Source organism: Corvus cornix, chromosome 2 (genome assembly GCF_000738735.6).
Source record: "Corvus cornix cornix isolate S_Up_H32 chromosome 2, ASM73873v5, whole genome shotgun sequence".
Lineage (NCBI taxonomy): Eukaryota > Metazoa > Chordata > Aves > Passeriformes > Corvidae > Corvus > Corvus cornix.
The window spans coordinates 111,533,731-111,548,870 of NC_046333.1; the positions used below are offsets into that span (position 1 = coordinate 111,533,731).

Consider the following 15,140-nt stretch of genomic DNA (forward strand, 5'->3'; position numbering starts at 1 on the left):
TGGCTGAATTCCTTTCTTTGATTCTTCTTCTTTCTTTCAGAAAATGAGTCAGGATTCGTTAGCATTTTATGAAAAAAAGGCTATGGGAAAACACCTTGCTCTATTCTTAAGTGTGTTTAAAAAATACTGATGAGTGTCTTTAAGATGATTTAGTTTTGGCAGAAGATGAACTATTTCTGGGATATGCCTTTTCCATCGTAACAAAATTGTACAAGAAGTCTTTAGGACAAACTACTGTTTCAATTAGCCTGTAAGCTTTTGCTAAAATTTATGAAAAATGCTGAACATGCCATAAATTTAGGAATACACTTCAACTTCACAGCTTAAATTTCACTTCCAATTCTCAGTCCTTATTCCAAAGTATAATGATTATAAAATAATCATCAAAATAGCTGTGATAATATTTTGGGGATACTTTTTCATCTAGAGCAAAATTTATTTTTGATAATTGTATTCTTAGAATGGCCATAATGTTTCGTGTCACCAAAATGAAATTGATGTTTGGTTTGGAGAACATCGGTCGGAATGGTTGAAATCTTAGTAATGTAACTGGATAACCTTCTCTTTGCTTCTAGTGAGGAATGTGAAGTGTCAGCACAGCAAATGCATGTCACTTTCAGCTTTCATCTCTTTAGGTTCAAGCTAAGGGTGTCTCACTAATCTGAGAACCTTCTTGAATTTCGTTTCCCCTCTGTTTTGCCCAGTAATATTTTGAAGCCACGTTGTTTCCAGGACAGTTTCTGACTTCGGCACAGAATTAGAGGAAAGAACTTCTCAAATAACAAACTCACTTGAGTTACTAAAGAAGCCTGAAGATTATTGTGGAGGATTGAAGTAACTTAGTTGCTGGGAGAGCTGTCACGTCATTTTGGATATCCCATAGCGTGCAGACCAGAAGTTCATTGCTAAAGCAACGGGGAGCAATTTCAAATGAGATCGGTTTAAAGTCCTCCTTACATCTGAGATTTAAGGAAAAATTTTTCCGAAGTTCCAGCTGTCATCCCCACTAGACATTTCATACTGCAGAATTCTATGCCTTTATTTTGCTGTTGCTTACTTTTAGGTTGTATCCATGTCCATATTATTCAAAACCCCTAGTTTTCAGCTTTATTTTTTTTAAAAATTCCTGTCTGTTACCTCCCTGACCCCTTTCTGTAAGTAACCATTGTGGTTTGGCTGCCTCTTGGTCACTGGGATGAATCACTGCCCAGAAGAGAGCACCTCCTTTCAGCACGCACTTTTTGGTGTTTATGCAGTGCACAGGGTCTCACTTTGGCTGACTCATTCTGCAGGGTAGAAGAAACCTTTGTGCTTTCTCAGATTTTGACAATTTTGTGGCAGGGTCACATTCTACAGCCAGTCCCTGTGTTGGAATAGGCACTCACCAAGGACATGGGTTTCTGCAAGGTGATTGGGAATCCCACTTCTGTAAATCAAGGCAACCATACCATGCAGAGGCCTGAAGGGAGGGAATATCAGGGTTTGCCCATGCCACACAGCGTTGGTTGGATGCTTTCTGTGGTTCAGCTCTAACAGAGGCAAATGTCAGGCTCTGCCACAAATGCAAAATTTTCTGTTCTTCACAAGATGTAAAAGGGGAGTGGTGGTGCAGGCCACATAACAGCAAGGCTCTCATCAGCCAAGCTGATGGTTTGAGGGTACTCTGTGCAAGGGCTTGTAGACCACTTGCAGGCTTTTTTCTGTATGCAGTGCTGCAACTTCCCCATGAAGTTTCCTGTTTGGGCAAAGAGGAGATCTGGACAGCTGAAAGACAGAGAGAGAAAAATAAACCAAACCCACAACAAAAACCCAAACCTTTTTCCTGTCAACATCTGCTGGAAGAAAAAACGTGGTTTTCTGAGTTACATTTAGACAACCTTCCTGTCTATAGGGAGGGGACACTAATAATATTTAAAGCAAACTCATGTAGATTCCTACTGTAACTTCTGAAATTTTGCTTTCGATGCATCCTATCTTCTATTGGTTTTCTTTGTCTTGCAGCTGTCATCAAAACAATTCTTCACCTTAAATGCAGAAACATTTCTCTAGCATTTGCAGTCTGATGCAAGATTTTTGGTATTTGTTGACCCAAGGTTAAGATTCATGGTTGTGTTACAATTGAATTTGAGAGTAGTGAATACTGAACTGACAATAAAGCAAAACCATTGATCTTTCCTTCCAAAATGCTCCTTCATCTCAGGGAAAAGTGACTTTCAAGGGGCAACAAATTTTCGGTTTGCTGAGGCAAGTGGAAACACATACATGAGGGGAGGAGGGTGAAGCCCTGTAGATGAGGACAGGGTTTCACATGTAACATGTGGAAGGCAGAAAGCCTTAGAGAAGAGGGTATAAACAATCACTCCCCCCTCTCTTCCAGTTTCAGTGACTAGTTAAGATGATGGGAAGAAAGGATTTTAGCAGCCTGAATGCCATGAAACATGTACATGATGAAGAAAACATGGGCAGCCCTTAATAGGGTTTCCTTTACTATGTAAAATTCTTCTAAAAACACAGAAGTCTGAGATTTGCTAGTTGTTGCTTATTTTCTTAATTCTTGATAGTTTGTTTTATTACTTAAGAATTAGTAATATAAATTAGAGACATGGCAAGTGGCCAGATTTCTTTTTCCTAGCCAACTGTCTGAACTTGTTACAGCATTGGAAAGGAAAAAATCAAATGTAAACTTGTCTTCTTCAAACAATAATCTTTGTTTTCCTATGAGAAACAATAATGACATACATAGTCTCTTTAAGTAGCTTACATATGTTCTTATAAAAAATGTGTAGTGTTTAAAGCAAAGCCAAATTCAGCAGCCTTTTAAAAATTAATATAAATGTGGCAAGAAGCCATCATGCCTACGAGAGACATGTTGTGTTTCTGAGAAAAATCTTCTTGAATGGCTTCCGAAGTTACCAGCCCAGGAAGAATAATAACATTTATAGATCAGAATGGCAACCAAACGGTTTTGTACTGGCTGTGAAAACCTTGTAATCCAGAGCTGGTTTTCAGCATTGACTTTGGATTTCAAGGACCTGCTTGGTATCTTCCTGCTTGCTGAGTTTGTTATGCCTGCACCTGCAAGTTATACATGAGGGAGGAGGAAGAACAATAATGAGATGCCAAGCAAAAGAATGGTTTTGTTTTGATTTATGCTTGTAATTTGACATTTTATACTTTTTACGCTTGAGAATGAAAGTAAAACTTTGTGGCTTGAACCAGAAAGTGGTTGGCTATTCTTCCACTGCAGATAGGATGTGATGTCCCAGGAGGGTGTCTACTAACTGCAGTTTTGGAACCACATTTGACAATCAGAAGTTAAATGATGCTGGGATGAAATAATGCCTTCAAAAAAATAACTGAGTGAGACAAATTTGCAAGAGTGTTGCTAGTTTGCCTTATTAAACAAGGCATAAAGTGGAATTTTATTTGTTTCCTTTATAATTCCATAATGTATGTCTGACCTGTTCATCGGAACCAAAGGCAGAAAGTGACTTTCATTCTTTGTGCAATGAGTACTATTCCCAACCTCAATTGCCCATAATTCTTAATACTTTCAGTGGGAAAGTTTATTTTATAAAAGCTTTTAGCTAGGATTAGTAGAAATTTGACTTGAGTGTAACACCTCTATTTTGCATAGTGTGTATTTCTAAAGAATTTCCCAGTTAAGAGGAAGTATAACTTCTCAGCCATGTTTTTTAGAAATGTCAACTAGATATGTCAGGTACAGTACAAATTTACTTCTAAAATGCAGTTCATGTATATGATTTGTTTGATAGTTCTTAGTTTGATAGTTGAGGAAAAGTGACGGTAATTTGTTTTTCTTAAAAGCATTTGTCCTTTCCCCGTATCATTCCGATAGCACTAAGATAAAGAATTGTGACTGTTTAGCTGGTAAGAACAAATACAAATTGTCCTCACTGTTTTTGCACAAAGCATATATTTGTTAGCAGTTTTTCAAATAGTAATGTGGCTTCAAGCAATCTCATGTTCCTCCCTTGCCTTTTCTTATGAGTTTGTCATGGTTTTATTTAGAAAGCGCTCCTTGCATGAGTGTAGTTTTTTAATTGATTTTAAAGGAAGGTGGTGAAATAGTCTTCCTTTTGCCTCATGTTGTGCTTGCTTGGTCTCTTTTATCCGTGTGACTTGTGAGATAAGTCTTGTAGCTGAGGAGTTCTATTTTGTCAGTCTTGCTTTTCATGATAGTTCACATGTATACTTGTAGGTGTTTATATGGTCCTTATTACTGTAGACTTTTTGTTATCACAATAGTAATAATTTCCACTCTGTTCTCCTTCCTGCTTACATATGAGTTGGGGTTTTTTCTGGAATGCTCAGGGGAGCAGAGCCATTCACTGCTTGGCATTTTCCTAAGCTCCAGTTTTCTTTTGTGTTTGTAAGATGTAGTCTGTGTTGTTGTAGTTCACTGTTTTCTGCATTGGTACTGTGGCTTTGGGAACTTATTTATGCCTTGTGTCATGTGATTGTTATGTTCAGATGTAACATCCTTCAGCCCTGTGGGTGAGGTGCATTCTTGCAACATTGCAAGATTTTTAAATTTTCAGGAAGAATGGAAAATTGGAAAATTTAGGAGTATCTGCTGTCATAAACGTGGCTTTGTTTTGCTCTTGTTGATGTGGTGGTGTTACTCTTACTGCTGCTGGTCTGGTATGTGTGGAGGTGCACTGGCTATTCCAGCTAGCCCGTTCAAACCATGCAGAGTTCAGTTTGATGTCCTGAAACAAACATTTTGTCTCACTCTGTAGGTCTTGTAGAGATTGCTCTGCTGCTGGAGTTCTATTGACTGGCTCTAAAGAGAGTTTGTTCCCTTTGAGAACTTTCCATTTAAGGCTACAGGTGCTCTTTGGGAACACTGGAACAGCAGCATTTTAGCAAAATTCACTGGAGTGAGGTGAAACTGTATGTGTTCTTACTGAGATCGACATTTGATGCATTTCCATACATCAAGTGCCATGGATTCTCTCCTTGCAGTGTGCTCAGCTTCCTGTAACTGTATCACTGGAGAAACATAAAATATGTGGCTCCCAAGAGATCATAATTTCTATATTTTCCTCCTCATTTGTCTTCCTTATTGGTAGTTACAGAGTTATTAAAACAAACTTTGGAGCTGTATTTCAGGCACTGAAGCCAGAATGTCTGAACATTTGTTTTTTTAAATTGAGCTCCTTGATGGTTTTTTTTTTTCCCTTTTCTCATCTCCAGACTGCTTTTTGGTTGTTGAGAGTCAAAGCACGCTGGCTTTCTTCTTAGCCTTCCTCCTAGGCTGCCCTTGGCATGGCCAGTGCATCATCTATGAGCATGTACATTCAGTGTTGATGTGGCTTAAATATATGTGTCTGCTGTGAAGCCACTATGTTAGGTCTGAACCTTAAGGGCATTCAGTCTGCCAGAGACTGTAGAGTCATCTGAAGTCTTCAAAAGGCTCAAGACCTCAGGGTCTGTGATCTCCAAAGGAATGGGAAGCTTTTTTTGCCATTTTTCCCCTCTTTTTTTTTTCCTCTTCTTTTTGGTTTTTTTTTTCTTTAACCCTCCTGGAATTCTGAGTAAATGCAGAACATCTTCAAAGTACTGTGTCGAAACACTTTTTGATGCCATGGTATATGACATGGTATATGACTGATGGGCAGCATCACCCTGTGTACTAAAGGAATAAACAAAAATTAAAATAAGTACCCAGGGAAACTGATGCATTCAGTGTGAAATTTGTTTGTTCATCTCCCAGGCACTGGAATTATCATTGCAGTTTGAGCTACTTCATGTCTGGGTTACAAACTGGGGTGAGACACCAACATCCCAGAGGACACCTGGAATTAAATAATTAGCTATGTATGTCAGAGCAGATCTGTTAGGTGGTTAAACCAAAGTGCCTCTAGCTTAGGATCCTGTTTCTGGCAGTGACAAGAGCTAACAAAATGCCTAGAAAAAATGTTAACAGGGCTAACACTCAGTGATATTTTCCCAAAGTATTCTCCCAATTACCTCCCACAGACCTCTGACTCAGGAACTTTCTCTAAACCAGAATTACTGTCTGTGTTCTTAGTAGCTCTAAATAAAAGTTTTTCTCCTACCAAAAAGTTACTGGTTGTTTTTCTGAACCCACACATACAATATAGACCTGTTTTGATCACACAATTATGGAGCATCAGGCTTTTTTGGAAATTATGCCCAAGGTCACCGCCAGGTTTGTTCCATTACTACTGTTGCCAAAAAGACCTTTCCCTGATTTCAAAGGTTCTGCTAACAGTAGCAGTGAGAGTTTGATGTTCCATTTGCCTAGGTTTGGATCAGGATTTCTTCATCTTTGTCAGAGCTTCTTGTTTCTTGTCTGGGAGGTGAGGGAGATTCTTGCCAATCACAGCAAGGCTTCACCAAAGATGCTTCCTTGCTTACATGGCTTGTTCCTCCCACCAGTCAGTCTCTCTTGTGGATTTCACTCCTTCTGGACCCACACTTACAAAGTGTGGAAGAACCAAATTGTTTGATCATGGTCCATCTAGCGATGATTTCTATCTGTTTCCTTTCAGTGGGTGGCATTTATCACAGTGGTGTTCTGCAAAAGGTGATGTGACTAACCTAGCTCCTAACTAGTACCTGATTTTTCTTGTACACTGTCCTTTCCATGACCAATATGTCGATTCAGTAGTGGCCAGCATAACTTTGTGAAGGTTTCTCTTCTTACAGAAAATTCTGCGAGAAGTGAGGGAGCATTACAGGCCTTGGTGGCTGATCCTCTCCTTTCAGATGGTGTTCTTTAGAGGACACATATTGTACCTCTCAAATACCTCTGCAAAATTCATACTCAGCCAGATTTATCAGTGCCTTTCTGTCTTTCTTTGTAGCACCTTAAGCCTTGTGTATCAGGGATTGAATTACACTTCATGCTCCTGGGATGAATAAACCCTGTCTTTATACTCATGGAGCCAGATATTTCAAATGATCCTTGATCCTTTGTCAGTGGATGTTTTCTCTGACTTTCCAGCTGACTCTGTGAAGGCTACAGAGAGATGCTGGAAGGGGCAGCTGTCCATGTTAGGCTGTGTTCCAGGACCAGTGAGCTGCAGCTCTGTCACCCGAGCTCAGAGCACCCAGGGCTTTGCTGAGAAATGCACCTATGTCTCACACTGATCAGGCTGATGTGGGTTTCCATCTTTATCTCCCTCAAGCGTTTCACTGTTTCAGAGGCATCTGGAACCAGATTGAATATTTGGAAAAGGTCCTTCACTGAAAGCATGGTCAATCACTAGAACAGGCTCCCCACAGCACCAAGCCTGTCATTTCAAGGAGCATTTATTGTATGATTTAGTGTTAGGTGATCATGTATGGAGCAGGACTGGAGGATCCTTATGGGTCCCTTTTAACTTGAGATATTCTATGATTCTGTAAGAGCTTTGTTAAGCAGTCCTCAAATTGCTGATTGCTTCTTCATGGAAGATTTCTAAATGCATCAGGCAGCTGTATGCTCACTCTCTGTGAGCATGCCTGTGTATTTGTCTTTCGGTGGGAGAATAAAGGTTACCTTCAAGTAAGTAAACTGAAGTGGCTTTGCGGTTAGCTGGATTAGCTCATTGATTTTCATAGAAACTAACCCTGAAGAAAGAAATCCATAAGTGTTCTGGGCAGCAGAATGTGAAATGAAGAAATTTGCAGTGTAGGAGTGGGCACCATTGCAGCACAGTTATTGACTGCACCTTTTAAAATGCATGCAATTGTAAGGTATTTTTCCATGTTTAATATGACTAGGTATTGCCATGAGACATGCACATCTGTGTGTTTGCATTTCTTGGGCTGTAATTCTGCTTTGCAAATGAAAGTAAGTGAATGATAACTTCAGCAAGCAAGTGGGAATTTATGTAAGTTATCCAAGGCTGAGGGAGAACATTGCAAAACCTTGAAGTGAGCTTTTCACATGGATGAACAAACAAGTAAACTCTGGAAACCATAGAATTTGCAGTGATCCAGCCTGTCTCCTCACCCACAGATTTGCCCTTCAGTGTGCAGCCACATATGTTTGATTTATTTTTGATTGACATAACAATACAAGAGCCAAATGTATTAAAACTGAAGCTACATTCTGAACTTTGGTGTTTCATCATGTGCCAGCAATCCAAAGTGCTTTTCCATGTTGTTCAAGAGAACGCTATCATCAGCAGTAATAATAATTTCAGCGTAATTAAACTAAACTATCTCTGTGCATCTAAATAAACAAATAGATTGTGGTTCTGTAGAATGTGCATGTGTGCCAAGTGTGAGACTTGGCTACTTGTTGAAGTTGAGATGTTTTTAGTGTAGAAGCATTCTGCTTCATTTAGTATCAGCTCCCGGTATTTCCACCAACTTCAGGCTTGCAAGAGACTCTGGTGTCTTGGTAGGATATCTTTTACTCCAATGTCTTTTAGAGACTTTCATACAGATATAGTTCTTGATTTACCTAGTATTTTTAACTGTTTTACAGTCAGAGCTATTTAAAGAAAAATGTTATTAGGCTGTCATTCATTGTCATCAACCTGCTGTATCAGCTGAATAACGTATAAGCTGCTGACTAGTAAGAATTGTCATAAAATTCTGCATGTAAGAAATGCATAGTTCAGAAGTGATGAGCAGTCCCTTTCACAAGTGTCTTAATACTTTTTTTTTTAATAAACTGTTGGTGCGTTTGAAAATTGAAACCGATTTTTCTGTGACTTGGTTTTTAAAGTGGATGCAAATGCAAATTGTGCAGTATGTCTAGAGGGAAGAGGTAAGTGCTTAGTTACTTTAAAGGATGAGAATTTTTGTGGTCAGGAGAATTTGTTTATGCGTGCCAAATGACTTGGGGTTGACAGAGGACCACAACTGCAGCTAGTCAGGCAAAACAGAATTCAAGTGAGAATATTCTAAGCCCTTCCCTTCAGGCATAGAAAACTAGTCAGCGCTCACCCTTGTCAGAATTTTCACATAAGCAAACATTAACACAGTGTAGGGAGTATCTGGAGTGGCACTGTGATGTCACAGCTTTCTCTGAGAAGGTGACAGCAGTGAGGAGCAGCAGCAATGACGACCATCTCTCTTCATCAGTCAGTTTCAAAGGACTTGGCAGAAAGGGTTGATTCTCCTACTTCTCAGATCTGGAAAAGGAGGTCAAGCTGTAATGGCTTGGACAGAACTGGCTTATGTACATCTTGTGTCAGACTGTCTGGTGGAACCCTTTATGCTGCTGGAAAATACCAGTTCAGGGGAAGCAGAATGCTTTGCAGAAGTATGTTGCATGTGATGAAAAATTGGTTCACATGAAAGTGGTTTTGAGAACAATTTAGTTTTATATTTCCAAATTGCTTTATTTCAGTTTCAGTATGAAATTTAATAAAGACAAGGACATAATTTTTTTATTTTATTTTTGTAGAATTCAACTTTATTGAATAAATTCAAAAGGTTTTAGGGCCCAGTTTCTTTGGTTCGGGCTTCTTGAGGGTTGGGTTAAGTTTTTTTTGAAGTTTCTCATAAACTCAAACTAAAATATTTTGATTTATTTTCCAAAGGAAAAACATTCACAGTTGTGAAATGAGCCTTAAAATAAACAAACAAATAACTAGTACAGCTCTGCTGTTAAGTTCCAGTATCACGTTCACTGTTCCTCCCCTGTTTCTTCTTTGCTGTGGGAAGACAATAATTTATATCAGCTGTTTTTCTTGGGATGTTGTGTTTCTCCCAATGCAACTTGTAAATCAAAAAGGGTACAACTGGGGCTCTGCTGCCCTTGTCCTCTGGGACCCTGTCTTGCCCCACTAAATGCTCATAGCATTCAGCAGGGTAACAACTGTTCTCCCCTCAGTGACCAGAGTGCAGAACTGAGTAAGGCTAGGTGAGAATGAGAATAAATCTTACATAATCTTACAGCTCAGGCTGAGGTCTGTCTGGGTAGCTGCTACCCTATGCAGACTGCAAAGGGACCAAGGAGTCCCTTTTCATTTCAGTGCAAAGTTGTTTCTTGTTCAGCGTAGACAGAAGTGCTTAGAATCAATCTGTGTGGATGCCTGTATCTGTTCACATTGCTTTAAAACAAGAGCCTTCTGCCCTGACTGCCTACTGATAAAATGGATGATCAGTTTTGCAATAATTATTTTTAGGCAGTGCATCTTACTCCTTCTTTCTCAACATTTGTCCCTCAATGTGAATCATCAGCTTTTAGATGCTTTGTACTCTTCTAACTTGGTTCCTGACAGCTGCTGCTTTGAGAAAGGTCAAGGAAGGCAAACACAACTTCACTTCTAACACAGTGTTTGGTTATTCTGTTTGTAAATAAATGCATTTTTTGCAGTATCTAATAAAAAAAACTGAACAAAGTCAATGAGTTGCAAGATTTAAAAGTTTGGGTGGGGTGGGAGAGGGCTTGTTGTAGTGAGTTTGTGATTTCACTGGTATTTGGAAGAAGTGCAGGTGGGATTTTTTCTTTACAGTTAATAGTATCTATAAAGAAAACAAAAATTACTGTGAAAGCTTAACACAGGTCTTTTGATAAAGCTGTGTATTCTGCTCATATGTGGATTTATCAGGATCAGACAGATGTGCAGAGCGCAGAGGGATGCACATCTTTAGAGTTCCAGAACTACTTTCTTTCTCCTCATCCAGACTGCACATTTTTATTTTTCATTTTAATTTTCTTTCCAGATAAATCTAGTGTTTTAATTGTGAAGATCTTAGAAATATTTGAGGAGTGCACAATACAAGTTGCCATCTGCCAGCAGCTGGAACAGTCTCCTGGTACTCTTTCACCCGAGGATGCTGTCATCAATGCAGAGGAACCAATACTCAAAGTCCTCTTTGCAAGAGAGACAGCAGCTCACCTGAAGAGCAGACCACAGGACGTCATCCACATCTATCCCCCATGGTGAGTAAGAAGAAGGGGCCACATTTGCTGTAGCACTGCAGAATGAAGAGGAGTCAGTAGAATGCTGGCTGCACTATCGTAGGAAAAACCTTGGAGGGTAATGGGAGAGCAGGGCATTCTTGTGGTCATCTGTCTCTGGCAGCTTGAGAGACTTTGACAGATACCTTAAAGACAGCTCAGATAACAACTAAATGTGTATCATAATGCCTCTAGTGTTGCTCAGGGCTTCAGTTGTGTTTTCACTTAATATTTTCATGTTTAGAGCGCTAGAAAGGCCTGAGCAATGTCTTATCAATGATAAGGCCAATAAAGTGCATACTTTCTGGTAGCAAAGTAGTTCAGGAATGCTCATCTGTTGTTGTGAGCATGGGTATATTTCAGTGGAAAAGTCTGTATTAGCTGTATAGCACTCAGTCTTCAGTTCTGTGAGTCCCTCTTCAGCGCAACCCGTTCTGGTATTCTTCAAGATGTTTGGTCTACATTTGTGATTATTTTCTGAATTGGATTATTTACCCGAATTTTAAGGGGTAGCAAAAAGTGTGAAATGTCTAGTAAAACAGCTGGTTGGTGGTGGCTGTAGCTTGGAAGGACTACTCTTCATAAAAATTATGGGGAACTTTGAAGTGGGAATATTACACCTCTCTTCACTACCCTCCACCAAAATTGTAGAAGAGGAAATATTTTTCTTATGTATTTCAGCATTCATTACCTGAATTTTAGCCTCCAGCTATCTCTAGCGTTTGACCATATCCTTTTGCAAAATACTTTTTCCTGTTTTGCAAAGGTCTGTACCTGGTTTTTATCTTCATTGATAGCTACAAATCTTTTCTGAGTTCCCCAATTTGTAATCTTTTGCTTAACTCTTTTTGGAGCCAATTCAAAAACTAAGAGAAGATATTTTATTTGGGGTTTATTATGGCTACAGATACAACTATTGATAGAAGTAAATAGATCAGTAGCAAAGGGAAAATGCAGTTCAATGTTAATTAAGTCCTAGTTTGATATAACTCTAATTCACTGCCCTTTTTTGTTCTCATTTATCTTTTCCTTCACAGGCTTTTTTTCATGCTTTACATTTGGTCTTGTTTGCCTGTTTTCTTCTTGTTTCTCTCTCCTACAAACTTAGTTCCGTTTTTCTCTCTGTTGTTTTTAAACCACGAGGCATTGCACTTATGCCGCTGTATCCTTCTGTGTAGACCTTAACCTACATGAAGATTTTTGTACCAGAAAAACTGTTTTAATTAGGGTGTGATTCAACTTTTCTCTTTTTTTCCTTCTTTTTTCTTTTCCTGAGCTGTTACTGTAGAATGCTTGGCATGTGTAAGTCTCAGACTGCTCCAGCAGTCTGCTCTGGGAAGATGTAAATCTGCACTGATACGATCCTTTCCAGACTACAGACATCTGCAACTGTACTAGTGTAGTCTTCTCATTTGTTTAAATTTTAAGGTGTTCTGGACACAAAGCTCATTCCTATATGTATGTAAACTGAGATTTCTTTAGAAAGCTTCATAGCTAGCTGTCTGTCTTCCCAGAAAATCCTACTTTTATTTGCTTTTTTTTAATTTTTTTTTCTTAGTAGGATGTGCTTCTCATGTAGGCGAAAGGTTATTTCATGGAACTCTAATGTTTGGGCAGAGGATACATCTGCATTGTCAGAGTTGCTTTCCTTACATATATGTTTCTCAAGGCACTTTATAAATACACCAGTTAATTGTGGTAAAACTGCATTATACCTCTAGTCCTATTTTCTATCTTTTTCAAATTATCTTAATGTTAGTTGTCTCTTTGTTTACTCAACCAACTTCAAAAGAAGTTGGGCTGGATACTGTTAAACTACTGGAGGCGGGAAGGGGAGAGAATGAGGGATGTTTTTGTTTTAGATTATAATTTGGCACTTTTAGTTTACATTAATTGGAAATTGGACTTGTACACTTAGTGGAAGTTTCCTGTATCACTGTTCCAAGCTTCTATTCTCTTAAACTCTTACTTGCGAGCTCTGAATGCTGAAATGTAGTTCTTGTTACTCTGCATTGAATTTGTACTTCTGTTGTTAAAAACAAATGCTGTTTCTGTTAAAATCCTTGTCTGTCAATTCAAATGTGTGACTAGTGAAAAAACAAATGAACTAAATCTAACCCTGACATGGTGAAATAGGCATATTTATGTATCCTATTAACATCTTATGTATCTTATTAATATCAGTCTGAAGCAAAAGGAACCAAAAGACCACTAGATGCAAGGGGAGGCAATTGTTGAATTACCTGTGTGGTTTTGGGACACGTAACACACTGTATATTGTTGTCCTGTATTTTGAGACAGTTGTATGGTAAGACAGAATGGGATGAGATGGGATGTTTTGTAAGTGGTCTGCTTCTGGTGCTGTAGTGTCCTGAGAGCAAAATTTCCTGTTACCTTTAAAATAAAACCCCAGAATTACATTTTGACTTTGCTTTTTTGCTCTCTGACCAGGCAACCAAGTAAGTAAGATGTAGACGCACAGGCTGCTGGCTCCTGGAGGTGATTATTCATGTCAAAAATTGAACACATTGTTTCAGAGCCTTTGTAAAATTAGACTTTGCTTTTGTAACTATTTGTATGTGCTGCGAACTCAGTGCACAACTTGGTATGTAAAACATCTCTAGCAGTAGACTTGCATTAAGTACTTTTGGAAGCAGTGTTTAGGGAAGTGCTAATATACTTGTTGGTATTTGTTTGCATGCAGAATCCCATGAAACTTCAGCACTGCAGTATAAGCAATGTAATTAAAAAATAAAATATTGACAGGAGGCTGGTTATAAGAATCTTACCACTGGACACTGGACATTGCTCATGAGAATGATCCCACTGGATTTCAGAGGAGCTTTGTGTCAGGGCAAGAATTAGCAGGTCTGAACCCAGATTTCTTTATAACTAGATATGAATTTCTTCATGTCTGTTGTCTTAAGGGACATATTTATAATCTTGAAAGCAAGGGAGTTGATGTGAGAATTGTCACTCGCTATAAGGAAAGCAACCCCCATAAACTGATTAAAGCTTTCAAACCAGCATGTGTGGTGGAGGACAGAGCTCAGCTGCCTGTCCACTGAGACATCTGACAGGAGCCTGCTCTGATCTTGTGGCTATATGGAAGTATTATTGCAGTGTTGTATCTAACGAAGGCCTATTAGCTTGGACACATGACATGAAAATAATTGTGTGTTTTGGGCTGAAGCTGTTTTTTGTCTGGCCAGCCAGGAACAAAACAGGCAGAAGAACTCAGCCCTGCCTGCCCCTGCCTGTGTAGGCTTGCCTTTGATTGTCTTTGCAGTACCTGAGCAACTTCTTGGATTAAGATTTTAAATGAACATCTCATAATTTTTTACTAACTGAATCTGAATCATTAAGTGTTTTTAACATCTGGAAAAGAAAAATATTATTACTGAGTTTAATTAAATTGATTACTAAGTCTTTATTCACTTTGCAGAAATACATATCCAGCAAAAAAGTAAAGACTGCCTGCAAAGACATGAGAGAGTGGAAACAAAGGCTTTCACTCTTTTCCACTGGTGGTGATTTTTTGGCTTCAACTTACCTGGTTTTTTTCCTGTTTGTTTCATTGTAAAAAATATAGGAATAGTTTACCATACCTAGCAGAAAATAAGAAGGGTTGGCATTTTTAGACATTTCAGGGTTCAATTGACTGTTGACACTGCAAGACTTGGGGATAGACAGTTTCCCTTAGATACTCCTGTCTTCTGCTCATAGATATGCCTACTAGTTAATATTCAAGATAAACTCACCTGAAGAAAATGGTGCCGATTAGAATTCTTTTCCTTGCCAGAAAGTTTAACAACTTTGAAATGTTTTCCACGTATTTCTGAAGTTAAACTACTAGAAATATGTGATATTAATAGAGTTCTTGGCAATAGCAGCATAAACCACAGATCACGTTTGATTCAGACAGGCTCAGAGATCGATCCATACCTATTGAATGTGAATGTCCAGTATGCAGCCTCTACTTCAGGAGGTTCATGTGGTGCTAATTACTGGAGGCAGGGGCAGTATGAAGGGGACATAACCACTGTGTTCTGTTCTTACACTGCCTGAAAACACTGCAGAAAACAAGATCGTTGGCTGGATAGCCGCTATTCCCCATGCAACTTCTCCGAGACAATTTATTTTAGGAACTTGGTATGGCAAGTACATAAAACACTTAAATCTGTGACATCAACAAGCAACTTCAAAGTTGTTCTTTAGTTTCTCTTAACCTGTGAAACCA

The 15,140-nt window shown here is 38.8% G+C and overlaps 1 protein-coding gene across 2 annotated transcripts in view; it reads left to right on the forward strand.

The window, feature by feature from the left end:
- The window catches only part of SPIDR (scaffold protein involved in DNA repair), a 195,854-nt gene that overhangs the window by 63,909 nt on the left and 116,805 nt on the right, over positions 1-15,140 (forward strand). For both annotated transcript variants that reach the window (XM_039549214.1, XM_039549215.1), the window contains exon 8: positions 10,663-10,882. In XM_039549214.1, the coding sequence (XP_039405148.1) occupies positions 10,663-10,882 (220 nt within the window). The remainder of the gene's footprint in view (positions 1-10,662; positions 10,883-15,140) is intronic.